The sequence below is a fragment of the Crassostrea angulata genome, chromosome 7 (assembly GCF_025612915.1).
Source record: "Crassostrea angulata isolate pt1a10 chromosome 7, ASM2561291v2, whole genome shotgun sequence".
Lineage (NCBI taxonomy): Eukaryota > Metazoa > Mollusca > Bivalvia > Ostreida > Ostreidae > Magallana > Magallana angulata.
In genome coordinates, this window is record NC_069117.1 from 14161319 (window position 1) to 14188971 (window position 27653).

The 27653-nt window shown below is 34.0% G+C and overlaps 1 protein-coding gene across 3 annotated transcripts; it reads left to right on the forward strand.

Moving 5' to 3' along the window:
- The first annotated feature begins 757 nt into the window (after positions 1 to 757).
- On the forward strand, positions 758 to 27150 carry LOC128193052 (protocadherin-11 X-linked-like). 3 transcript variants are annotated; one of them, XM_052866246.1, is made up of 7 exons: positions 758 to 904; positions 9234 to 9310; positions 18977 to 22030; positions 24115 to 24261; positions 25877 to 26033; positions 26370 to 26516; positions 26699 to 27146. In XM_052866246.1, exons 3-5 carry the CDS (start codon positions 19292 to 19294, stop codon positions 26009 to 26011), a joined length of 3021 nt encoding a protein of 1006 aa, XP_052722206.1. In that variant the 5' UTR covers positions 758 to 904; positions 9234 to 9310; positions 18977 to 19291; the 3' UTR covers positions 26012 to 26033; positions 26370 to 26516; positions 26699 to 27146. The 3 variants fall into 3 exon arrangements, with proteins under 3 accessions (XP_052722206.1, XP_052722207.1, XP_052722205.1); XM_052866247.1 differs by lacking the exons at positions 758 to 904; positions 9234 to 9310 and adding an exon at positions 17542 to 17701 and having other exon boundaries at positions 25882 to 26033; positions 26699 to 27150; XM_052866245.1 differs by lacking the exons at positions 758 to 904; positions 9234 to 9310 and adding an exon at positions 17543 to 17701.
- The last annotated feature ends 503 nt before the right edge of the window (positions 27151 to 27653 follow it).

The following is a 27653-nucleotide window of genomic DNA, read 5'->3' on the forward strand; positions in this document are numbered from 1 at the left end:
CTCAAAAAACGGTTAAAATTACTATTGACTGCATGGCTACATTACCGGTACTATTGTTTTTGTCCCTCCTCCAAAATTAATTTAATTTTCTACTTACTGGAATTAAAAATAAAGATTTTTAATTTGTCTTTAAAAATGACTGTCACCATGCATTATCTGTTCTAAAAAAAGATCATTGATGAACATCAACTGAAATGATACCTTTTTGACAAATGACGTACTGAAACATCATATAATAAAACTAGATTTTTTGGCCAATACAATGTCATGTTACAACCGGAATTAGATTTTAATCATTTACAGGTTAATCCATTGTTATTAATAAAACAAGGTTACTGGTAGTATTTACAATCAAGTATAAGCGAGTACACACTGGTACATTTTTTCAATTTTTTTAGATAACAAAACTTTTCATTATTATTTACTATATATCCTCTATGTATTTGTTTATTATTTGGAATGTGGGGTATCGTAAACAATTTGTGTGTGGGTATGGTGGCACGCAGGAGTAGGTTAGATGTGTGTAGTGATATTAGATTTATTTCTACTGACATTAGATCTGGCTCAGTCACCAGCTACACAACCCATATTCATTGTTTACCTCGCACAGTACGTTTTTGTGGTAAATCAGATTAATACGAGCGATACATTTGTACGAAAACCCGATTGATTCCTAGTTAACCAGTCTCCATTAAAGAGTTAAATGCCTATAGTTCACATTACAAAGACACTAATTTAGAATAGGTGATTAATGAAATAAATATTATTGTAGCGGAAGTTTGAAGTGGGAAAGAGTTAGATAGTTCAGTTAGAACAATAATGAGCATCATTTCAAAAGTGGTTTGAAGTTTCTGTGAATGACTTCAAATAATCAAGACTTCTTTGGTAAATGAACATTGAGCAGGTAAGTTTGGGAATTGATTAATATGTAGTTTTAAAAAGCCATTTTCTGGAGTGTTATGCCTTTCTTCATGAAATGTGTACTAATTCAAGGACAACAATATTGATAAATCTTTAATCCATAAAAGGGTAAAAAATGAATGAATATTTTTCTAGTATCATTTGTATCTTAATACCTGTAGGAACCTGCTGGTGTTATATCACTCATAGATTTCTAGGTATCAATATTTTGTTGACAACATACATGTACTTTGTATATATGTATAGAGGTTCATTTGAATTGATATTTACCTTGCTCACCAATGAAAATGTATAATAAATTTTAATTGTACCATGGTCACTGAATTTTCTCTTTCATTTTAATTTTCAGTGTCTCAGAAATAACAGTGAATTTTTAGAAGGTTGAAGTTTTAAAAATTATTAATATAACTTATTGTCAATTTTAGATAATTATTTTGTAAACAAAATTTAGATTGTTATGTGACTTTGGTAAATAAGCTGCTTGTCTGTGACAGTTGAGAGGGTCACCGCTTGAAGATTCAACTCCAGTTTTTAGGTACAAGCAAACATCATATACTGATCTCTAGTGTCAAAGCTCAATGATGGAAGGAAAAGTAAGACTGAAAAATGAAAGCTATCTTTTTTGTTGATCAGTTATAACAGGAGAACCTTTGTTCAGAGCTTTGAGCCCATTTCATGCTTCAGGATTGTACATTTCAGACCGATCAGAGGTGACACTTTGGCAAAAGCGCAAGTTTTATTTAAAATCACTCAATTTATGCTACAGGTGCCTTTCGTTTATTTTATACAAGTTGGTTTTCTTAGATTTTTATCTTTTTAATATGCTTTCTTCTTAGATTCATCATGCAAACTTACTATATGTAGTGAATTGAGCGGGCTGGGTGAGCAAAATTTGATGTTTATCAGTTCATGATTAAATTTAGTTGTTGTATTAAAGTACCGGTAGTTTTGATTGTTTGTTTCATAGTGTGAGGTATACAAATTGGTTGCAAGGACGAATGCCATAGTTTCTCTGATATCTATTGATGATATGATGCTTTGATTCATCATCAAAGTATTTTCTTTATTGAGAAATTCTCTTAGGTTTATTTTTCACATGAGGACTTAGACTAGCTGTCACTTTTTCCAATGGTAAGGGCAAGGTTATTCTTAATTGTTTACCTATAATTACTTTAAAGAAACAAAAGCTAAAAGTGTCAAGAAAAAAATTCAAAAGCTTGACATCCTTAATAATTTTTGAAGCATTTACGCCATTTGATTTCATCAAGGAAATTCGATAGAAATCTTGGGTGTTTTTTTTTTTTAGAATTATCCATTTACTGTCCTTGTTAAGTGTTTAACATATGTGTACAGGATAGATAATAAATATCATTGGGTATCCATTTCATGTTACATGGTGCGATTTTCATTCTTTAGTCTAGAGCTCAATCAATCAAACATGTTAATAATGAGTCATGGCCTCTTTTCTTATTCGATGGTGGATCGTTCAGGAATGCCTGAACTTGTCAGTAATCGAGGTTTGTTTGTGGTCAAGTCTAGAGTAGATCAGAATTGATTAAATGTTTCACTGATTTAAAATAAAACAGATTTTCATCTTTTCCCTCTCTAATTACTGTTTTAAATCTAAATATCAACAAAAACTTGCATTGATTTACTTTATCTGGTAGCTTAATTCTCTGAAATTAGCCGGTGACTTTAATGATCACCAAATATTTTAACAAAGATTTTCTTTCCAGTCTAGCTTCTATAATTGCAGAGGACAAGAAACCTGTATATAATTCTTTTGATATCGGCAGTTTACTTTGAAAGTTCGGATTCTTTTCCTTCCGAATTTGTTGATTTCAATCTTCAGGTATATTTTAACAATAAATTGGCCAGTAAGTTTATGAGGTAAACTGTCTCCATTGGTAAAGACCAAGGTATCCCAGCTTTCTCAGTGGTATCCAAACATGTACCATCAAATGGACAAATGGCGACGATAAATTGTGTACATTTTGATTAAAAGTTTGAAGTTGGCTGATAAATTCCTCCAGACTTCTTTATGCTGTTATAATTAACTCTTCTTTTTCAATACACAAACTTGTTCAATTAAATCGAGCAAAGCCTCTCCGTAAAAGGTGTAGCAATTGAGACCAGTTTTTATGAGCGACCATAAGTTTACTTTCTGGTGGGATTGGGACTTGATTGTGTCCCTGGTCGCAGTTATATAAAGACACAAAGTGGGAGGCTGAATTATTTAAGACTTTCATTATCTCCTTTGTAAGTGTATTAGCTTTCTTATCAATTGACACAGTGGTCAAACTTCTTAAAAAGAAATTTCTGAAATTTCTGAAAAACGTTTACTTAAGCTAGATTTAGATGAGCATTAATATGAATAAACTTGCCTTTAGTGAGCCACATAAAATTGTGTCGCCAAAATGCACCTAGAACAAAATAAGAATAGAAAGGAAAAAAAAGTGAGCAGAATGATGATTCCTCGTGGGAAGATGACTTGATGGCATAAAGACATGAAAGTCAGAGTTTATGACTGATTAATCTATCTCTCCTTGAGATGGGCTTTGGGGGATTAAAAAAATAAATAATTTTTTTTGAGTGCTGTGGACAGCATGCCCCGTCATCCCACTTCCTATCTGGCTCCATCTAGGAAAGCTTTACGGCCAGCAGCTATAAACTCTCCCCACAAAAACACAATCGACCTTCATAAATTAAAAGAAAATATTATTCCATTTCAGCTGATATAATCACCACCATAAGTGGTCAGTGGGGCTTGTACCTTATTACACAGAGTAAACACTTTAGCCGATTGAGTGACGTTGCTTACATTGATCATAACCATGCCCGCTTTTTTCAGTGCTTCTGTAACTTTCTCTCTGTCACAGTCTCTGCCCATAGGTAGTTTTTGTCATTAGCCATTTGATTTATGATTTTCCGGTTTTTCCCTTGTGTCCGCTCAATCTGAATTTTTATCCATTTTGGTTATAAATTTATGATCCATAGAAAGAGCAGATCTAATAAGGATGTATCCCTCCCAAACATTTAACAGAAATTGCTTTATTCTGATCAATGAGGTTGTCATTGTGAATATGTAGGGCACACTGTTCAAAGTTTAAAAAGAAAAGTACATCAATCATTAGAATTGTTTTCTTTATAATTACTACCAGTATATGTAATTATCAAAAGATCTTTAAAAATTGATTATCTGAGTAGCTTTAATTAACATACCCTGGTACTTTTGTTATGTTGCATCTCTATTAGAAGGATAGAATATTATAAAAATTCAGAAAAAGGACAATAAGTATAAATACCGGTATAATAATGTAGGGGGACTGGGTTTTTTTTATCCAAAATATTAAGATCAAAATTTTAATGCTCAGGGGGCAACACTAATGGAAATTGTCAACTAGTTGGTACCTGAGTATATTTTACTGGATTAGATGATTTTGATTTTACTTCTGATATCAGCATTGTATTATGTTGTAAATATTGTGTCATTTATTTAACAAGATAAGGGCTTGGCTGCCAAGCATTTCATATGTTTAATAGTTGATCTTAGCTATCTAGAAAAACTAGTATTTGCTAAGATTTTGACTTTTGAGAAAGAGATTAGCGCGTAACAAAACAATTTATTTGGTCGACATTTCTATTCTACGCTTTGATCTGTGAGTCAGAGAACCCCAACAATTAAAACACCTTTACTATGCTTTATATTATGTCTTACAGTAGAAGACTTAAGCTCTCTTTGGCAAGGGAAATCTATAAATCACTTCCCATCAATTAAAATGGTGTTAGAATTTATGTAATTACAGTTTAGTCTGTCTTAATTGTTTGGCACCTGTTTCTTGGAGATGTATTAAAAATCTGTGAGATTTGACACAAAATCTCGACTTTGTTCTACCTGTTGTCAGGATTTAGGGTCTTCAATGCGTTTAGGAATGGTCGTCTGCAGTCTATATCAGCAGGAGACAGGCTTGTTTGCTTTCCGTTTTGTGCCGTCATCTTCGACACCCTCGCATAATTAAACGTATATTGAAATGTTTCTCTTGTAGCTGGCAACCTTTGAATGGAAATGGTTTAATCACCAAAAATCCTATCAACAATGTTGACACAATTTAATTGATACACTCTTTCCTGGCTATGCATCTAGTGAATAACAATAAAAGTGTCATGAAAACAGTTATTCTCTTTACCAGATTGATATTTTCTTTTTATATGCCATTGAGAATAGAAGTCTTTACATGCATGATTTGTCTCCCCTTGATTAGAAGTATACTGTTTGTTAGTCTGACATTGCGGGTCCCCAAAGGTCCCTTTTGTTAGGTAGACAATTGTAAACAAAGCAGTTTCTGGGGAATCCTGAAGAGACAATTTAAACCAATTATATCTTGAGTGACCAGGTCGGCAAACAGAAGTGCCCCCAGGTTGAATTTCTTTTGCCACGGCTGATCAGTTCAGGGAATACATTCTCATATACGTCAGGTATGAAAATTTACAAATTATATCAATCTACTAAAATTTATTGTGATATAGAGTTACTTTTGATAATTCACAAATTAAAGAAAGCTGTATGAAATGAAGAGTAGAGATCTTTAGCTAATTGGTAGCTGCATGGTGTGTGATTTTCAGTGGAGGAAATTGCTAAATTATTTCCTCTTTTAATCTGATTATTTCCTTTTATGTGTCCTTGTGAGTTTCCACTGCTAATATTTTTAAAACAGCTACTAGTGCTGCAATGTTTTACTGTCTATAGATAGCCTTCAAATATGTTTTCTTATCTTTGAATCACATATCAATATGATATTTATCATAATTTAATTGCCTTAAACTAGCAGTATGAAAAAAAATTAAAAAAACCCAACATTTTTATTCTATAAAGAATCCTGCAATAAAAATCAATCCTTATATTTTTTTATATTGTTTTATGAAGTAAATATCTCATCTAAATCGGTCCAGATAAATCCCAAGGCTTACATAAAGCTACAGAGCCAGTGTTTTACAGACATTAATGGGATTGGTTGGGCAGACAACAGCCATATGTCAGTAGTTCCCCCTGGTAACTGGTCCAGTGTGATAGCATCAACAGGTGACAATAGGTTCTCACCTGTACTGGAAATAACTGTCCATATACATTGGTTCCGTCAAACTCCCAGGGTGTATAATACATGTACTAAATTAGGCTATCTTTGTTTAACTTGCAGTTTGTGTATTCTTTTCTTTTCCTTAAAATGTGGCCTGTTCTAGTTAAATTTTATAATTCTTGCAGCAAAGAAGTCAAATTACAAAAATATATTTGTACCCAGTATGTGTTTTAGCAACAAAATATATAACTGATAATCGTATCAATCTCTTATTCTAATTTGGAAAATATATAAAGCTCAAAATTTACACTGGTCAGTTGCATTTAAATGTAAGAGTGGCTTTGAAATGCAATAATTGCACAATTTACCCAAGCAGGGCAAAGAAGTTTATTTAAATATCTTTTCTGTGGTCAATCTGTCAGATCCATTGAAAGGAATTACGACCCAATATCGTGTGTATAAAATCAACATTGAACAATGAAGCCAAAACACTTTCTGTTTTTTAAATTGAAAAACACGTAAAATGGTAATCAAGAGAAAACCTTTTGTTGCAAAGACTGTAAAGATTTAAATCTCATTTCACGAAAACAGATTTAATTTTAAATCTGATTAAGATCTGTTGAAGTTTTTGGAAAAAAATTAACTGAAGTATTAATCCTACAAAATGAGTTATTGGATATTTTGTAAGGATTTGAATGGCATTGTGAAAACGCTTTAAATGCAAGTGCTTAAAAATGGACAAGGATTTATTTGCGAACATTTGAAAAAAGTCCTTTTCGTTGGCGGTGTCAATACTTGGCAATGACTGCAGACTCATTGGTCGTTATTTAATGTTTTGTTAATGGATTTGCCGTATCATTGTCTGAGCTTAAGTATTTGAACACATAATCTGATTGGTTTTTCTGGCCGATTTAAAGATGATCTCCTGGTCCCTGCTGGTTTTGAAGTGCTAAACTGAGTAAGTATATACCAGGGATATAAAAACCACAAAGATGGTGATTCAAACAGTTCCCGAAGCATTGCTTTGTCAGTTAATCATTTTTGATATAATGTGCCAAAATGTGCATATGTAATTTTAAAGCAAAATACAAGGGGCAACGGCCAGAATATACATGTGAAGTGACCTATGAGAACGGCCAACATTTTGTGATGTATTATGTACTCATTCTAGGTCAGGAAAGTTTTAGTTGATAGAATTCAGTTCTGTTTTACCAAATCATATTTCAACAATTTATATATACACCAAGAAATCTGAATAATCAATAAATTGATAAGCAAATCAAAAAATTTCTGAAAAGTTAATTCTTTGCATGTTACAATTTCCTTAGAGTCAACCTTTATGCAAAAATGTTAAGCTATTCTCTCGTACAATAAAAAAGAGGAATGGGAACATTAAAGAATATTTACTGACCTATGAAATTTATTTCTAGCACAATTTCCCTTCATTTTTTCAGAAGATTTGGTAAGAATGGGCAGATGTAATTTATAGCTCACAATATCGGGTTGTCAGAAGTCACAATCATTGTTTCCTCTTAGAAAGCCATACACATTAAAAAAAGTGCAATTTTAAATTTTGTATTCAAATAAGGGGGGATATGAATGGAGGGATCTTGTGGATGAAATCATTCGTTCCTAATCACTGACAAATGATCTGACGTTGAAGCTAATCATGCGAACTGTTGACAATTGTCGCTGACAGCTGCGGCATCGATCATCGTTAGATGCAAATATCGCTACACCAGTCATGTCCCCACTGCTGTATTAATCTCGCATAAGAAGAAACAAGTCTAAGAGCTACTGAGAAATTTGTTTTAAATATTTTTTCTGCCCAAATGATTTTTTGCAAAAGAGCCCCAGATGGGATTTTGTGAAGGTTGGGGATATGTATGGGTCACCAATGTTCATTTGAAGTGAAAAGAGGCGATCAAATGCTGCGTATAGCTACCTGCCAAATCCAAGGTGTGTCCCTACACGTTACCTTTTAGAAAAGGTGTTAGCCCTTTTCCCTTTAATGTGTCAACTTTTTAATCAACAGGAATAGGAAACGCTCAGGTCCGGGTATAGTGTAATTACTTTTTATACTAATAGAGTTATGAAATATCATATTAAGATGGAAGCTAATTGCACATTTTTTTATGGGCCTTTCTCCAAAATGGTTTTGCTTCTTTCTTTTTTTTATCGATAGTCATGAGATAGGGTACATATTTCATTGACAATCAGGGAGATAAAAATCTTTGATAAATCCATGATAAGTGAGAAAGTAATTTATAGAAGTCATTACTCAGGTGAAAATGAAAAATACCTGATTTTTTTTTATTCAGTTGGAATGGGGAACCTATGTAAACATAGAAATGGAGTCATTTAAAGCTCATTAGTAACCCAGTAGTTGTTAAATGGCTCCATTAACTCTCCACCCATCAGTGTGCCATCAAACCTCTAACTTCATATTTTTAATCAAAAACTGACCCGTCCACAAACGGAGCATTATTTCAAATGAATATGTCCTTCAAATTTCGATAGAATAATGCGAAATTAGAGAGGGAGCCAACCTTCATGCTGTGATCAATGAAACAGTTAGAATTTTATCATGCCGATGAAAGTTTTGTAAAATCCTTGTAAAATGATTTATTTCATTCCACAAGACGTTCATAATTGTTCACAGTTTTGCTTTATGAGTATTGTTCATTGCGGAGCTTTGACAATTCTCATTATGGAAGATGACGAAAGTGGATGGTCTTGTTCAAAGTAACATTTTTTGTTTCCAAAGGAAGTCTGACACAAGTGCTGGGCAAATAAACCAGTTCAGAAAAGACGGACAAACCTACCAATTTCCTGTCGGTTCCATTATGATTTCATTCAAAGGCACTATTTACAAACATTGAACACACATAGAGGCACAAGATTTTACTTGACAATTAGAAAGTATGAGGACTACTTATTAAATGTACATTAAGAATCAAAGGGTTAAGCTAACAGAGAAAAAAAAAATAAGAAACTACTGTTATTTTTTATCTGTTGTTTTGGCGGTAGCAGAGTGAAGCATTGTGGAGCAAAAGGCATGGTCCAATATCATTGGTTGCCTCTGTGGGTTTTCAGGTGTCAATCACTCGATCACTGTGTAATGTACAGATGCATATCTTTGTTTATCTACACCTTTTGGTTTTCAGTTCAATAAACATTTTTTATGTTTATGTTACGCGACTGAGCAGAATTTTGTTCTTTTTACAATTTTTGTAGGATATCCAGCAGCCAGGATTTCAATTTCCTTGAAACAGTTCAACTCCTGACAACTTAAGCATCACTGATTTTCAACAGTAAGTCAATTTAATGTCGTCTTTTTTTTCGGCATCTAAAAAATTTGAGATGCTGATGACTATAGCAAGATTTTTCTTCAAGATATGTATCATACGGAACATTTTCCCAATGATAAACTAAACTTTCACTGGAGAACGGTACCTTTGTTCCCCTAGGTCACAAGGTATTTTGATTGAAGTTATTCGACTCCTAAGTAGCTCTACGTTTGGTTGAGGTCACCGTAGCCTTTAATGTCCGTCTTCCATTTACATCTATCTGTAAAAATCAGCTCTTGCGACCAAACATTTTTAATAAATGGTAATTGACCTAACTTTCATTTCATGTCAGTCTTATTGTTCTGTTTCAAATTTATAGATATTTAACAACTTGTTAATGTAAGAAATAAGGATCTAAATGTTTCTGTCCATTTGCATAATTTGGTGAAGTATTTTTCCAGGTTGATCATACTCAGTACATTTTGTGAACTTTGGTAGCTGAGATAAATTGACTTAGTATCATAAGTTCAAAAGTTAATTTTTTTGGATGAAATAATTATAATCTTAAATTCAAATTTTTGTATATACATTGTATTATTATCTGAATGCATGATTATAGACCATGAAGAAAATGTGTAAATATCCATATATAAGTATGGAGTGTTGTGATATGATCAAAGTAGAAAAGGTGCCAATTTTGTGACGTTTGGGCAAATAACAGTTATACTGTAATGTTGTTATTTCTGGTTAATGTAACTATTGGTTCATTATCACTCATCAGTTTGTTGGTGTAACAATTTCACCCCAAGTGTCAGGCTGATATCATAACAGGTCTTCTCAAAACACAGATTGTGTAAGCCTGTCCCACTCAAAGCATATTTTAATGGATGGTTAACTTTCTATCCCCTCCCTGATAAAAAGCTTATGTAATAAAATGATGAGATGAGAGGGGTCATGACATAGGTTTGTGTTCTGTTGACAGAGAGAGAGGTCTCATGTGTAAGTAAAATCAGTCTGTAGCCCCTCAGTCCGAGCTCTTATCCAAGTTCAATCAGTGTTTAGTGGAGTGTGGGGTAGACAAACATCACAGAATACCTATCTGATGTGTAGGAAAATATCCCCCAGCTACCCTGCTCACAACTCTCAATCCCTTCCCTGTCCGACCATTCCGACGAACTTAGCTTGTCAGTGCCAAATTCTTCACTTCATCCATGTTTAACAATTAACTGATGAAATTGACTGATAATTATTGTTTGAATTTTAGTGAGACATAACCTCTATCATTGTCGAGAGATGGCTAATTGACTCGCTTTTAATTTTAGGCCTTAAGGTGCTGAACATCTTTCAGTTTGCCAAGTGAAATATTTCCGTGTATAAAATGTATTTTCTCAGCTGAAATGACTATTTCTACTATTTTGTGAACTTTCGTACACCTGCACTTCATATTTCCCAAATATTCAATATATTGTCTGCTTTTCTCACCAGGATATCAGGATTTTAGAAAAAACGAATTTTATTTTAAGTGTTGTAGCAAGCATGTCCTCGATGATAACGTTTGGGCCCTTATTTTTGAGAGGCTAACACGATCACAGTGGTTGAGCATATTTAAGTGGAGATTTTCACTTCACAGTGGGCACAAATATTGAGCTATTCCCTTTGTTTAATGGCATATTTTTCCTCAGATCATGTTAAATCTAGATCCTCCTATCATTTGTTTTGATAAAAAGGTGACAGGTTTAAATAATCAATTTCTAACCTTATGTCTTACCGGAATAACATTGGCTCTTGAGGATCAGACCCGGGGTAGTTGCTTGATGATAAAAAAATGTGTCTTGGATGATCGGGGTATTGGCAGGTATTGGGGAGCGACCAAAACTAAATCCCGGAATGGTTCTTTCTTGTAGAACATGGATCTTTTGCAAGAGAAGTGGAAAAGACCCACTGCTAAATTTCTGGAAAGTATTTCAGTATCCCAGGGTATAAAATTGGAATATTGAACATCAAATTAGTACCTGGACTTTAAAACTGTTATCTAAATCTAATAGGTCACATGCCTGAAAAACTCTGAAACCTATCCAAATCTGATCTGATCTCGCAGATGTTTGGGAGGAAAGAACCTTGGTGTATTTTTTTTTATTGTTTTCTGTTTGACTGTTGGAAAAATAATTAAAGGAAAAATCAAGAAACAAGAAGATTTTTGTATTAGGGAATTTCTATCCACTTTGTTTTTGGGGGAACTGGTTTAAATTCAGTTCACACAAAAACCTCACAAGTTATAAACTTACAATCTCTAACAAAAGCAAAAAAAAGAATTGTAGACTTTTTTAGAAACTCAAGGTAATGTGTTTTTTTTTCTCTTCTAATGCTTTTTGTTAAATTTTCTCTCTTGTTTGATCTTCACCTTTTTTTGACATTCTTATTTTTCTTTTTTCCAACTGTCTCCTTCTTTGACTTCTAGATATGATATATCGTCATTCACATCTCTAGCTATTTTGTTAGGTGAAAAAAAAAAGCCTATGCAGTGTGTACAAATATTTTCCTTTTCTGTTGAACAAAACATGACGTGCCCAGACATTTACATTTCTTTTATGTGTTAACAAGACATTTATCTGTGTTATTTTTGTTTTGAATTTGATAAAGAGATGTCAGTGACTGTAACAAGGTTGATGTCATCATTTTTACCTGTTTCATACCTGCTCATATAGGTGTAGAGAAACATCTTACTTCAGGCTACAACAAATTCAAGGGTTGCACTTGCAACACGCGAGGTGGCTAGAGGTTTTGACCTTAAATTAAGAAATGCTAATTTAAAAAAGAGAATAAAGATGTTGAGGATGAAATCATCCATAGATTGCTTTGGATGAAGGGTGAGGCATTGTTTGTTTAGGCATAAAGCAGATGTGTGTGAGATTTACACTTTCAAAGACGTGTGAAATATTCCCCCTATTTTTCTTATTTGTCAAAGTAATAGCATGTCATTTTATAAATTCCAGTCAACCCACTGCTTTCTAATGTCTCCCTCTACTGGGACAGCGTGAGGAAGGATTTGACTAACCAAGCAAATCATTACGAAGGAAGCATGGCTTTATAGAACCTCAAAAAATTTCTATACACTCTTTTATGCTTCAACACTTTTCATAATTTTCTGGAAATTAGAAATATTTCAGGCTGACCAAGCAGACTTTGAGCGCGGCCACAAAACATACATCAAAACGACATGTCCCTTCATACTTGGATAAAAGCCTAAAATTGATTTGGGGTGAATTATATGTACTGTATTCTCTTGTTGTCAATTTTGATTATGATAGTCACTGGGTTTTTTTCATATATGATTGAAATCTTAAACATGGCAAAGCAAATTAAGAAAGACAAATATCAAAGGTGGTGGGTTTTATTTTTCTTTAACTTAGGGAATTATGGGTATCAGATCGAAATGTGTGATAATGTAGAACATAAATTCTCTGTGCCATTTGAAATTGACACTTATTTGGGCTGAATTCTAGAAACCCAAAACCTACATTTAAGAGTGTAACTTGAATTCCATGTTCCTATAAACAACAAATGGTGTCCCTCCAAATTGCAGCCTCCTTTGTTGCAAACGTGACAGAAAATGTATCAAAAAACCAGGTTCTGACAGAATCAATGTGGAAGAGGGGAACTTTCCTTCAACTATTGACAAGAAATGCAATAAAAGGCAATCTTCTAGATGTAGGTTTTCGGTCAATTCTGCTGCAGCTATAAATATCACAAGAGCTATATGTTGATGTATCACGGGTCGGTCTTGATCCTTTACGTAATTTCTTTCCCAATGCAGATCTGATTAGCTCTCCTTTTGCATGAATTGAATTTCAATAAATAAAGGCGAAAGTTTTTCATGTCAAGCAGCATTTTAATGTCCTTTGGTCATGCAACCCAACCATCACCATACCCTTTAGATTTGTGTGTCGCTGATTCAAATTCATGAATTGAAATTGCTTGAAATTAATACAGTAAATGAAATAATCTGATTTGACACAAGCTATATCTGAATTCCAGTGTCAAAACTCAAACTACAAAAACTCAAGGAAAATGTTACGGTACTTAGAATTGGGACCATGAAATGTAGACCAGCAAAAATAATCGTGACGTTTTTTGCCTAACGTCAATCTGTTATATTTTAATGTTTATTAAAGGATCAATGTTTGGCCCCTTGTGTGCTATAAAATTAAATGTGCATTATTAACTTTTCCAGTCATCGGAACCAGTGAGTTAGACTGTTATCGTTTCAAAGGAACATAATAATGTTTTCCTTATGATAAAATTCTTAGATCTTTATCGGAAACACAGCTCTGTCAATCACTTTTTGGGGAGAGAACGGTTGACAATTTAATCACTGCATGTCTGGGCTATCAATTGACAGCCATCTTAATGCATTCCTATAATTTCTTAAAGTATGCTTTTTAATAATTGAAATATCAAAGCACTGAGGCTAAGTTTTCTTTTCAAGATTTTAATGTCTGGAATACACAGTTCATTAACTTTAATGGATATGAACAACCGTATGTTCCACCTCAATTCAGACAACAGTAGGATTTAACTATACAGTTTGTTAATCATTTATTATCCCTAGATCTTTTTTTCCAAAAGAAGAAAAATTGATATTTTTTTGTAAACTTAAACAATACCACCAGTAACAAACACTGACAAATTGATACATGTATATGTAGACTTTTTATAAACATACATAAGCTTAAAGTTCTGACTTTTCAATCATTTGTATTTATGATAAATACAGTATGTATATATTATATACTTGTATCAGCTAGTATAAATATTTATCCTTTGTAATATGAGTCATCTTAAGCTCACCTAATTTGTCATATTTCTCTCATTCTTTTATTGATGACAATTTAAAATACTTGAAACGACGATCTGAGGTAAGCAATCAAAAGGGGGAGAAAAAACCTGTGCTATACATTGAAAAACTGGATTAAATGGGACCGCAATTATTGGACATTTTTGTTTTGTTTTAAACCTCTTGTCGGGGAACAACAAACACGGATTAAACGGAGTGCTTTACAAAAGTAAGATTATGATTACTCCCTTGATCAGAACACTTTGGCAAATATCATAATCTGTGCTTCTTAATCCCCCCATAACATTCCCAATCGTCCCCTGCTTACTTATACTGACAGGTTCCGAGATCTGAGCACGTTCTTATGATATGTGGACAAACAGATTACGATACAGGGACTGAAAAGCTGTTTTCTTCTTAAAAGTCTAAATGCTGGATATCATATCAGTTAATGAGATAAGTTGAAATTGATCGCCGGTGTTTGTGATACAGAGCATCGAGATCTGTTAGCAGGATCACCGGACTGAGAGTAAGGAATCGTAACACAGCGGAGACTTCCATATTGACTTAGGTAATGCCAGTAATAGGATGTATTTACACATATCACGGGAATCAGGTGGAACTGATATTTGGAATATAATAAATGACTGTCATGGCAGATAGCATTGGCTTCACCCAGGATATATGATATTCAAACCATTAGCTATTGATATTTGAGTCTCTAGGCAAGATGAGTTTTTAATGCACACCCTTAAATATGAATAATTTTTTAAAGGAATATTGCTATTTCTAGCATGTCCATGTTTTCAAGGTTGTAAATTATTTGGTGGCTTAGTGATGTACAGTAATGCTTAATTTAAAGTTTTAAAACTGAAATAAGAACTGTTTAACAATACATCATCACTCTATCATTTCATTTCTCTCAAGGTTTCAATATTTCTTCACCAATCTTTATTCCGAGAGAATCTTGATTGTATCATCTAATGAAATCTCTGATAGAAAGGGGTCGAGTAATCCTAGGGTGAGCACTAATCCTTCTGCCAAGTTTGGGGGAGATTGGGAGTATAATGGTATCTGTGGGCTGTATCTTCTAGGTATTGACACCGATATGATAATGGCAGAGGTATCTAGGATTGCGGAACTTACCTGGAACAGGTATCATTAAGTTTACCTGGGCTTCGTGAAGCGGTCAGTGCTGCGCCCCACCCCACTAATGTTCAGTTAATTAGTCAGTCAATGGCACTGTATGACTTCTAATTCACAGGACACAAAGACCATCATATTTATATTGACAGATGAAATATGCTACCTACTGGTGTTTTGAAATTGGAATTTTCCATTTTACTTGGGTCATACAGTGTTTTTAATAAAAGTTCTATGAATATTTTATCTTTGTCAATTTCAGGATTTTTTGGTCAAATAACAGTGCAAATTGGATAAAATAACAAAGAAAAAAAAACATTACAGACAATTTTCCCAAAGATTTTAAGGAAAATTTAATTTGAATATTTGTTTTTCTTTTCATAGTTGAAATCTCTTAAGTATCAATTAAGGTCTTAAATGTATTTTGTGATTTTACCCATTAACAGTTGAATGAAAAAGATTTTTTTTACCATAAGGATAATAACAATTATACAATAGACATCAAAGGCTCATAAACTAAGACAGATTGTCCCTAAGTAAACCTATCTTCTAGTCCAACTGGTGTAATTATCACCAGACTTAATTAATAAAACAACACGGCACAGCGAGAGGTAATTGGCCGGACAAAGGAAGAAAATGTAACACATGTATTGTCTAATAATGCCCCGTTAAATGGCATTAAATACTTAATGTTTAAATAAATCACTAGATAAACATCTTGGGTTGGGTACACAAAGCTACAAATGTCTCATGTGTGGCTCTCTCTCTCACGTTTTGTAGATATAAACATGTGCAGTGTTTAATTAACAATTCTAAATAAACAGGGGATGGAGAAAAGAGTGTCATTATCTAAGAAAACAGAGAGATCTCAGTTGACCAGAGCTAAACATTGCCACGGAAAACTTTAGTTAGCCCGTGAAGCTTTTAATGGCGAAGAGACCAGGATCAATATTTGATCAATTTTGAGATTATCAACTCTGTTAAGCCTAATTTTGTTTGTAGAGGAAGGAACTTAGTTGTGATCAGAATTTGGAGATTCATAAAAGTTTTAACGAAACTGAGGTATGACACCTATTTTAAAACTTCCTCTCCATTATTACGACTGACATCTAAATCCTAAACAGATTTGACATATCTTTTCTTTCATCATATTTTGTCTCTCTCCCTCCTTTCATAAATCGATCAACTTGTTGGTTTTTCTAATATTTTTCATTAGTGTCGATCTTTAACTTTTTTTCTAATGGTCTGTTGAACTAGGACATCTCTGAAAATGTATGTGACACTGCTAATTGTAAGGTTTCATAAAATGAATAACTTGATATGAAAATTATGACAATTTTTGCCTTTTTTATTGATGCAAGTCCTGTTGATATATTGGGTTTTAACAGTGCTGTTATGTATTAAAAACGGGAGTAAAACATAAAATGATAACAGTTAATCTATCTTGATGATGTAAACATTTCCATTTACACAATATCTATTTGTAATTTTATGATTTATGGCTTCTTGATTTAGGAAGCATCAGGTGATCTGAAAACATACATTATCATCTGTACTTATGTATTAATGGAGTCAAATCGTATGTAATGAAAACTATTCTGAAAGTGTCGTACAAATTTTACAGTGGCTTAAAAAGAAATGTATCCCCTGGACATGTTTTTTAAATAGATTTAAAAACTAAATCAGTTGGTGAATTTCATCTTTTTTCTAATATTCTGTTAATAATTATGAAAAGAAAATTATTTTGAAAATTCAAAAATATTTTTACAGAATTTTTTGAAATTGAAGTCTTGGTCAATGATTGAAATTTAATTTGAGATGTAACGGAAGCATTGAGGGTCATAAACTTGTCAAACCTTGATACAGGGGAGATAGTTACAACTCGCTGATTGAATTCCTATGCTTCAATTACATCATGAAAAAGACATTAAATGAAGTGTAAATTTCATTTTATTTATTTAATCCAATGTCAAATTTACATGTCCATGTAAAATGCCACTCTGTTGACATAGGTAGGAATGGGGGGGTTAGAAAACACATGTAATTGTATGTACCCAAAAGATGTCAGTGTCACCTTCATAGTGAAAAAACAACAAACTGGTAGGCTATCAAGACATCAAAAAACAACAAAAAACCATACTCAAGATTCTTAAAATTAGCAAAGAAGTACATTGACATGATAAGATAAGAGTGTGGCCAAGGGGCGGTAGGATGGAGTGTTCCGATTGGTGGAGAAGGGGTATTGTTGATTGAGTTAAAGTGTGACAAGGTGTATGCTGATCGGCAGTAGACGGCAGGTATCATAATACACACCTGGTTTACCTGTCTCCAGCAAGGGTTCACCATGTTCATATAGGAATCCTTTATAATTTATTCGGATATAAACTAATTGGAAAGGTCCACTTTTTTTTAATTATTGGACGATTTTCTAAACAAAGGTATGAAATGTTTTAATGGATTCTATGTTTAATTTTAATTTCAAAATATTTATCTGCATAGATGAGGAGGTGCTGATGACAATTTAATTGCCATTTATGATATATTCTATGCAAATAAAAATTTGATTTATTCAACTATTGCTAGTTTAGTTTTATTAAAAATAAATTTAATTTTATGAGTTACTGTTTCATTTTTTCAAATATTCATTTGAAGATTTTCTTTATGATAAAAGTTTATGGTTGTGAAAAAAAAATGAGGAAAAAAAAACTCCCAAGATGGAGAGATTGTTACTTGAAAGGATTTTGCAAAGTCAAGCATATCAATATCAACTTGTTTTTTTTTTTATTCAAAAAATATTTTTGTTTTTCTAAACGAAAGCTTGATCTTGATAAATATTTTTTCAAATCTCTATTTTCATCATTATTATATGACAAAAAAAATATTTTTTTAGGAATGTCAAATTTTATATTAAATATGGTGTACATGTATTTATAGTAGTTGGGATGAATTCATATTGATGACTGTATATTATAATTGGTGTCAGTAAGGATTGTTATTTGCAAAGAAGTATACAATGTAATTTGTCACTCTTTTAATGTTTATTAGGGATTTTTTGACAGTTGATTGATATTCTCTCAATTCATATTCAGCTAAAATCCCATAAAATTCTTCAGACTTTAATAAATTTTCAAAGACAAAAACATCTGAATTTTATACATTCAGGTTGTTTTAATGGACTTTGATGTTAATGTCCTTTATAACTTGGCCATAACTTTTTGCTTTTTCTCTTTCAAGTTCACGCATTTCACCTGAGAGAATGTTTTTAAAGATTAATTTTTGAACAATGATAAAAACAAAAATAAAGCGAGGGAGACTTTTAACTATAATACCTGACTAACAAAGGGATGTTTCGATAATGACTCAGGAAGTTTGTTTATCAGTCCACAAAAATCTGTTGTAGTCGCCTCTTGGTACAGAAGTAAGATTTGTATGTGGTAGTCCCTACCCTCAGACTTTGATTTCATGTATAGTCATGTAATCTAAGTCAATATCTCCATGCTTTAATGGAAAATAGCTTGTTTAAAAAGAATTTCCTTCCAAAATATTGCAACACAGCTTGAGTGAAGTATGTAGATGGACAGATAGATAGAAATCTTTTTTTCCTCAGGTGTGTTGCAGTTTAAATGTGATTACTTATTTCACTCTATCCAACCTTATGTCACAAGTCCAACCAAAAATGTCAATATTTTCATTTCATTTCTCTTTTCTTGCAGGGGCTGAATTCTCAAAGCTAGGGATTGGAAACAAATCCATTTCTGCCTTTTAATTCGCGTACATAACAATTGGATTACCGAAAATTAGCCGCACTGAATCATGAAGAATTTATAAAAGGGATTTTCCTGCCCAGTTTATTTAGTGATGCAACAAAAGTCCCAGTAGAAATATTAAAAGGCTATATATGTGTCCGAATGTCTTGACGGTCCATCATTTTACGAAATGAGCAGGAAGGCAGCATGACATGACTGTGAGACTCTCTTAATAATTGATCACCACCATTAATTCACCAATTTTAACAACAAAAATCAATTATGGCCTCCATCTTGCCCTACAGTTTGGTTCTGGTGATTTTCGGGATCTCCTGTTGTCAGTGCCAAAGTGTTGCCTACAACACCGCAGAGGAAGTCCTACCACCAGTTTATCTCGGTAATGTGGCAAAAGACAGCAACCTCTCTTCCACCATTGATCCCAGCATTCTTGCCAACATCAAGTTCAGTTTTCTGAGTGTAGGTAGTGATTCTGACAACAGTGATCTCTTCCAAATTAACGAAAATACAGGAGATCTAGAGACCAAATCAAAACTAGACAGAGAGGCCCTCTGTCCTTTTCAGAAACTTTGTGTTCTTCCTCTCAGGATTGGTGCTAACAGTGGAACTTTTTTCCGGACCATCAATGTTAACATTTCCATTTCTGACAGAAATGACAACTCCCCATTATTTCCTATGAATTCTACCTCATTGTCCATTCCAGAAGATGCCAACATCAATTCAACTTTTCCTCTTTCCAGTGCATTAGATAAAGACATGGGAGAAAATAATTCATTAAAAACATATGTATTGGAGACTCCAAGCGATACATTTGGATTATTGCTGGGCCGCAAAATTGATGAAACTTTGGAGGTGAATTTGGTGCTAACTCAGAAACTTGACAGAGAAAAAGTGCGTTCTTATAGAGTGTACTTGGTCGCTAAAGATGGTGGTCTTCCTCAAAGGTCGAGTACCATGACAATAAATGTTGCTGTTCAGGATATAAATGACAACAAACCTAGGTTTAGCTACTCCCAATACAATGTTACTATTCAGGAGGACATTACTGTTGGAACAACCATCATGAAGGTGTCTGCTTCTGATGATGATGATGGACAAAATGGCGTCGTGGAATACCAATTTTCGTCAACTCCAAATGGAGAAAGCCAGAAATTATTTTCAATTAACAACAATACGGGGGAGGTCAAAGTAATTCAACAATTGACCTTTACCTCTGGTGAGCCCCACAGAATTGTAGTCTCTGCAATTGACCATGGATTTCCTGCCCTTAGTAGTCAGGCTTTTATCAACATACACGTTGTTGATGTCAACAACCATGCTCCAGAAATCAACATCAACCTTCTCTCTGGTGGTAAAGTGAGTGAGAGTTCCAATAAAGGAACTGTCATTGCATATGTCGCTGTTGTTGATAGAGACACCGGTAAAAATGGACAAGTCAAATGTAAAATCATTCATCCAAAATTTCAGCTTCACGTTCTCTCCAACACGGAGTACAAAGTTGTTGTATCTGATGAGCTGGACAGAGAGGAGAATATAGAGTACATAGTCAAAGTCTACTGTGAGGACGATGGCATTCCAAAACAGAACAAATCAAAGAGTTTCATAGTGCAAGTCCTTGACACGAATGACAATGAACCCAAGTTTGACAGAGATTTGTACAACGCAACCATTACAGAGAACAAAGCTCCCGGCCAGATGATCACCAAAGTCACAGCTTCTGACAGTGACCAGGAAAATAATGCAGAGGTCCACTACGCTATAGAGCCAAACTTTCGGAGCAAGTTTGAAGTGGATTCTAGCACTGGAATAATCAGAGCTAAAGTGGACTTTGACAGAGAACAGGAGAGTTCCATTACTTTCAAGGTGTATGCTGCCGACAATGGAACACCAGTTCCCCTGACTGCTACAGCCACCGTGAAACTTAATATTGAGGATGACAATGATGAATTTCCAACGTTTAATAAGAGTAGCTACAATTTCCAAGTGATGGAGAACAAGAATGCTGATTTTGTGGTGGGAACAGTGCTTGCTACAGACAAAGACATTGGTTCCAATGCAGCCATTGTGTACACTCTACCCTTTTCCTACCAGAATGCTCCTTTCTCCATCAACCCATCAACAGGGGAGATCAAAACTAATAGACGACTGGATCGTGAAGCCAAACCAAGCTACACTCTCTCCGTGATGGCCACAGATAGAGGTGTTTCACCAAAAAACTCATCTTGCACTGTGACTGTAACAGTCTTGGATGAAAATGATGAGTACCCCCATATCAGGTTCCCCAACAGAGGAAACGAGTCAATCAAAGTACCCCACACCACCCTACCAAACTCCATTGTCACTCAAGTAGAGGCCTATGACAAAGATGAAGGAGAGAATGGGACTCTAAGATACAGCATTGTGAAGCGGGATGATGACAACCTGTTTTATATTGACGCCAAAACTGGGCAGATTTATTTATCCAGGAAGATCGAAAGTTTCGACATCAAGGAGTTTTCTCTGTTCATTGACGTTTCGGACCAAGGTGCTGTTCCACTGAAAACTGGGGTGGAAGTGAGACTGTTTGTGGAATATCATGCGATTCCGACAGTGGCGGAGCAGAAAATTGGACAGAATGTGTTAATAGCCATTACCATTGCATGTGTGACAATAGTGCTTTCATTGGCCATTTTAGTGACCATTTTCCTGATCAAGAGAGTGGATAATAATAAGCGTAAAAGACTTCCTAATGTGGAATCCATTGATCAGCATGAATTCCAGCTCCCAGACACTGTGCAATACAATTCTAAAAAATCTTGTCTCACTCGAGAAAACTCACATAAAACGTATCTCACAGACAATAATAATCTCACATCTCATGAAGTGAAGAAAGTGAGCTTCTCGTCAGACGATCAACAAGATTCAGGGATTTTTATGATTGGTCGGGATGTGGGACCCAATGGCATTGTCTCCACCAATCAACACATCTATGCAAATCACCATCAGTCTCCATATAATAGTCAGGTATGTTTTAACAAAGAATGCTTTAATGTAACGAAAATAAAATCATAATTAATGTGGAAGTTCTAAAATGAATTAGTTTATTTTTATTATCTATATCCGTGAATAAATAAATTTTTGTTCCTATAAAATTAGGGGAAAATTTGATAAAGATTGGAATGGAATATTTCTTTCAACTTTAGAAGTATTTATCTACAAGAAATAAATGAAGTTCGATTGTCAATATGTAAGGGAATCGTAGAACAGAAGGAGTATAAACTTTGATGTAGTACTTGTTGTTGTCCAGGGCCATTGTGTCCCCCCTCTGGGCAGCCACAGACAATGTTATATCCTGCTTCCTGAGTGACAAAACATGTGTCCTACCCTAAGCAAGTGTAAAAGCAAACCAACTAATGACAATACTGAGGACTGCAGCACTGCCCAGTTATAAACTTCCTCATTCACCCAGAAAATGCCCACTTTCTATATATATCCTTTTGAAAAAAAAAAAAAATCAGGGTTCTGGAAATTATCTTTTATATCTCTGTTGCTCAGTACTGGTAAATTAAATCAGAAAACATTTGCAAGGTGCCAAAATTTGATAATAATTCATTTAAATGGTAGAAAGTAATTTAAAAATATGTATCGGTAATGGAATTTATTTTTATTTTTTGGTATCAAATCTACCAAAATTGCCAGCTATTCATCATGATAATGAGTTTTTTGTAAACAAATTAAACTACAAGGCTCAGTAAAGCAGATACAAAATTATAGATACAATGTCAGGTATTTGTCAACATGACCAAGGTGTATTAAATACAAGGTACATAAGATATTTCAGACCCTCAATAAAAGCTTTCCAATGAGACTGTGTAAAGTACCTTAATTAAAAGCACTATGTCTTAACATCAGTGACAGCGGAACCCGACTGTTTGATTTTGTCAGATTTGGCATTGATAGAATCCCCCAGAAATCAGAGCTGTTGATAGGTAAAACTGATTAAAATGAAATGTAGCCCCTTTAACGTGCCAGGCGTGATCAGGTTTCTGTAATTAGAATGTTCTTCTCGCTTCCCCTCAATAGAGAATATTAGCTAAAAAGGACTTGACTTTTGATGTATTTAGGTAATCTGTTAAAACGTTTGTTTGATCCTGATGTTGGGCTATTCTTCCTTAAAAGATAAAGGCGTTTCAAATGGTTCACCTCTTGTGCCTGTATTCTTCTTTAGAATGAAAATTGCATTGTGATAAACTGCTTGTGAGATATAAAACTGGCCCTTTTTCAATTTTCCAAAGATATTTAGAAAGACAATTTGTTTAGCTCAAGTGTGGTTGTTTGAGAATGGGATTAGGGGCTGGGTATCGAAAGGTATCATGTCTATGCTGGTGTTAACAGATATATACCTCCATTAAGGGATCTGATACTATTCTGCTCAGGGAAACTAATGGCGGTCAGTTAAAATTTGGGCCACTAGCTAATATTGATCCAAGGCCTTGATATTGATCATCTTTTGTGAGCGATTATGTCCAAAATTTCAATCATCACCATGAAAGCCCATAGCTGGGTAACGGCCCGGTTGTCATGTATACTGGTGTACACCTGTGCCCTTCCCGAACATTGCCGCCCTACGAATTACAAAGAAAATTCATTACAGTCCTGATCCTGTGTTATTGACATAAAATCAATGAAATTTCATTTACTTAATGACATAATCTGTTTAAAATTGATGAGAGGAACTGGCACAGCGGGTACCCTTGTTCAAGGTGTGAATCGCATTCTCTTACCAAGCAAGTTCAATGCTTAAATGTAATAATCAAATATTCATCATGCAATTTTGTAACTGCAATACACCAATATAATGAGAAAGAAATGATTTTGTCAGTTTTCATTTTACCTGGTTTGGAAGCAATAGGAAGCAATAATTTATTTTTTTATTTTGCTCCATGAACTTTACAATTAAAAGTAGCCTGAGTTAAGGCTATTGACATGCAGTATAAATATTTTTTTTTTCTAATTTCTATATTGATGAATATGGCATATTTATAAAAGCATTCTAGTGGTCCCTCGATCGGCATATTGAATACCATTTCTGTGGTTTGTTATTTCAGCCTGAGGACACCCCTCCCCCGCGACCTCGGAGGGAGAAGAAGCCGTCCGATCTCCACCAGGAGGAACTCAACCGAATGGCGTCCATCAACTTCCACCAGAAACTCATCAACAACTACAACAAACCTCTAGTCTATCATCCCGAGGAGGTAAGAACCGGTCAGCTTGTTTTCTTGAGCAATTCTAGCTCTGCTAGAACTTCTATATGGCAGTTCAATGTCAGTTATGTTGATATTATTTTAAAATCTTGCAAAAAAGCATAAAAATGTTGACTTTTATTGAAAGAGAGGTTAAGGTGGATCCTTAATAATAAGACAACCAAATAATACGGAAAGGGGCAGGATGAAAAGCCAGAATGAAATAAGGAATAATTAACAATGTACAAATGTATACATTTTATATATATATATATTCAACTAGGTAAAGCTAGTATGTACTTTTGCCAAAATTCAGTGTTGAAAGAATTTAGAATCTTGCTTGTCAACAGTGTCAGATTGTTAAACAAGTGAAAGTTGTAAGATTTCACTGGAAAGCTTTTGAATGGCTATATCAAATGAAGCACCACATGACAGGTACTATACAAATATTGATTGTCCTCTTGAATCGCTGAACCTGATCCTGTGTTTTAGGATTAATTAGTGGACATTCATCCCTAATCCCCCTTAAGCTCTGAGTTAAAACAAGCATAGAGACATCTTGGTGAATCCGAAGATGGCACAGCTCCAGGATATTGAGGTGTGGGGGGTTTGTGGTCACATCACTCGGAAACTGTCTTACATAATGTATGGGACGAGTAAATATGGAATAGCTGGACAGTTATTTTGATTGGAATTCAATGGTGTTGATTTAGTAATGTATTAGATGAGACAGATATGCTGTGGACAACATAGGATTTAGGGTTAAATCTGCTTAGCTCCATTTTGACAGGGGGTTCTGACCTATGGATTGAGAATTTTCCAATGACAACTACCATAGAGTTTTAAGAAAAAGCAGATTGTTTGATAAAAAAAAATTGGCATGATTAGAATTCGGTAAAAAGATCCCACCTGAAAGCTGTGAATTTTCGTCAGATGGAAAGAAAAGGAAAATGATTGTGTCAAATGGAGGGGTCATCTGACTAAATTGTCCCTAAGTGTCGTCTGCTCGGAACCAACAGGTGACTTTTGTCATCACACCTTGGGGAAGAGCCCAGATCAGTCAAATGCCACATTGCAAGTCCAAACTGCAGAGCCAACACCTTTTGTGGGGTCTGCAGAAAATGGCCAATTTACTCAGCAGGACTTCAAAGTGTTTTGGTTATCTGGTCTTGTTTTCAGCATTTTGATTAGGTGCTTTGTGTCACCATAGAACATGTTAATCTTGGTTTGGTTTGGACAGAGTAAGGTGGTCTTTACATGATGATCACACAATGGGACAACAGATCGGGACAAGTTCTTGCAATTAATGTGGTTCCCTTGAAATTTATCAGGCATTATAGGCCCATATTTATTCCATACATTTGTCAGCTAGCTGATAGATTCCAAACTTCCATTTTAAACTTTTCCTCCTTTTTCCCCACCTTTTACAACAAAACGTATCCACATTACACTGCTGCAATAAAATTTTTTATATATATAGTGCTTTAAATGTCCAGCAATTTTTTTAAACCATGGTAGAGGAAAAATTTTCCTCATGTAAATGACAAGCAAAATAATCAAAACAAATTATTGAAAAGGAAGAAGGAATAAATTTGATGCAATTTAACTATCCTTTTATTTGTTTCAGAACAGACATTTTCTGTCCCTGAAGAAACCAGGTGTTGAGGACACGAACAGTGATGGATCAGGGGAGGTCACTGTGTCAGACAGCGGACGTGGGGGAAGCATGGAGGATCTTCACAGAGCCAGTGTCATGATCTAGTCAGGATTGGGGATATTCAGGGGTGAGGCATATCATTCATAGAGAGAAAATTATGTTTCAATTTCTTTAATTTGGTTAAAATTACATCATTAATTATTCCTACTGCAGTAGGTGTCAAAATGAATATTAATATAATCCTATTTTACTGAGAGAATTCTTGAGAACTTAATCATTCATTTTGGAATAATATGCTCCAAATTTATAGAATTAAACTGTTAAAGGGCAATCAGTGCAGTAAGGATTTGTATAATCACAATAAGGTCCCTGCCATGAAATCTCATTGTCGAAAAATTACTATGTTAACTCCACTAAGAAGTATTTATCACAAAACTTAATGCATTGGTAATTGTATTTTCAGATTAAAAGGAGAGACTTGCATTCCTTATTGGAAATGGATTTTAAGGATTTGGTGCATTATAGAGAAACTGCGACAGACTAGAGTACAATGGAGTCCCTGTCAGGCTGGAACTGACGGTCAAAGGGAGGCTACTCAGTGGGCGCTAAGGTAAATAACTAATCAGTATTTGGATTCATGTCTAACCCTTTGAAAATGGGGAAAATCATTTCTTAAAATGGAATACTCATCTATTTTATTGTGAAAACAGCATATAATTTTGATTTGATTTTTATTATGTTTTTGTTGTTGTGGTATGAAGAATGTTAACTATTTTTTTCTTCTCTTTTCAGATACTTTAGATACTGCAGCTCCAATTCCACAGCCATTAAGAATCATCGGACATAATATTGACAATCTGTGATCTCATATTAACTTTCACATTATTTTCATATGATGTTTATTAATTTCAAACTACCGTACAAATATTCCATAAATCCATTCCTCTTTCCTTTATTTTGTATGGAAGAAATCAGGATCTTGATAATTAATTTGTTTAATTACCATCTTCGTTTACTCTAGTCTCGGTTTCATTCATTATTATTTATTACCTTGTATTGTAAATATTTCTTACTGTGTATATTGTTATATTTGTTATTGTTGAATCAATGAAAATTAAAAAGATTGAATATCAATAGATGTATTTGTTTTAGTTATGTTAAAAATTAAAGGGATTTAATTAAACAATAAAATGCTTTCTTTAATTTGGCATTTCTTGCACGCATGAAAGTAACGAAAATGCATTCATAGCTCAAATGAATTATAGTTTATGTATTGAAAGCATTTATTTTTTGATACTTATATTAAACTTTGAATGCGTTAAACAGAAGGAACAGCCGATTCTTCCATATAAATATATGACAGTTACGATGGTAACTATAAACAACAGCATGGAAGTCCAATAGTTTCTGTACTTCTAGTTTCTGTACTTCACATTCAACATGAGGCTACCTTTCTTTATACTTGTATTTTCACGAATGCTGTTATTATCTAATTAGAAAATCTTAACAGTTTATGTTATTTTTTAGTCTCTTTATACCATAGTAACGTAGTTTTGAGATTGAAATAAATGAATTTGAATCTGAGGCCAGTCCTAGCAATTTGTATTTTGTGTTGTCAGTGCAGCTCACGAAATAATCCATGCACAGTGGGCATTACAGTACAAACAAGACGTCTACATGTATAAACAAAGTTTATATTATTAATTATAATTAATTATATAACGTTTTGGACTTAAATTAAAGTCGA

Coding starts and splice junctions, on each gene's coding strand:
- LOC128193052 (XM_052866246.1), top strand. CDS start 19,292: ATGGCCTCCATCTTGCCCTACAGTTTGGTTCTGGTGATTTTCGGGATC. Junction 22,031..24,114: donor AGTCTCCATATAATAGTCAG/GTATGTTTTAAC, acceptor TTGTTATTTCAG/CCTGAGGACACCCCTCCCCC. Junction 24,262..25,876: donor TAGTCTATCATCCCGAGGAG/GTAAGAACCGGT, acceptor TATTTGTTTCAG/AACAGACATTTTCTGTCCCT.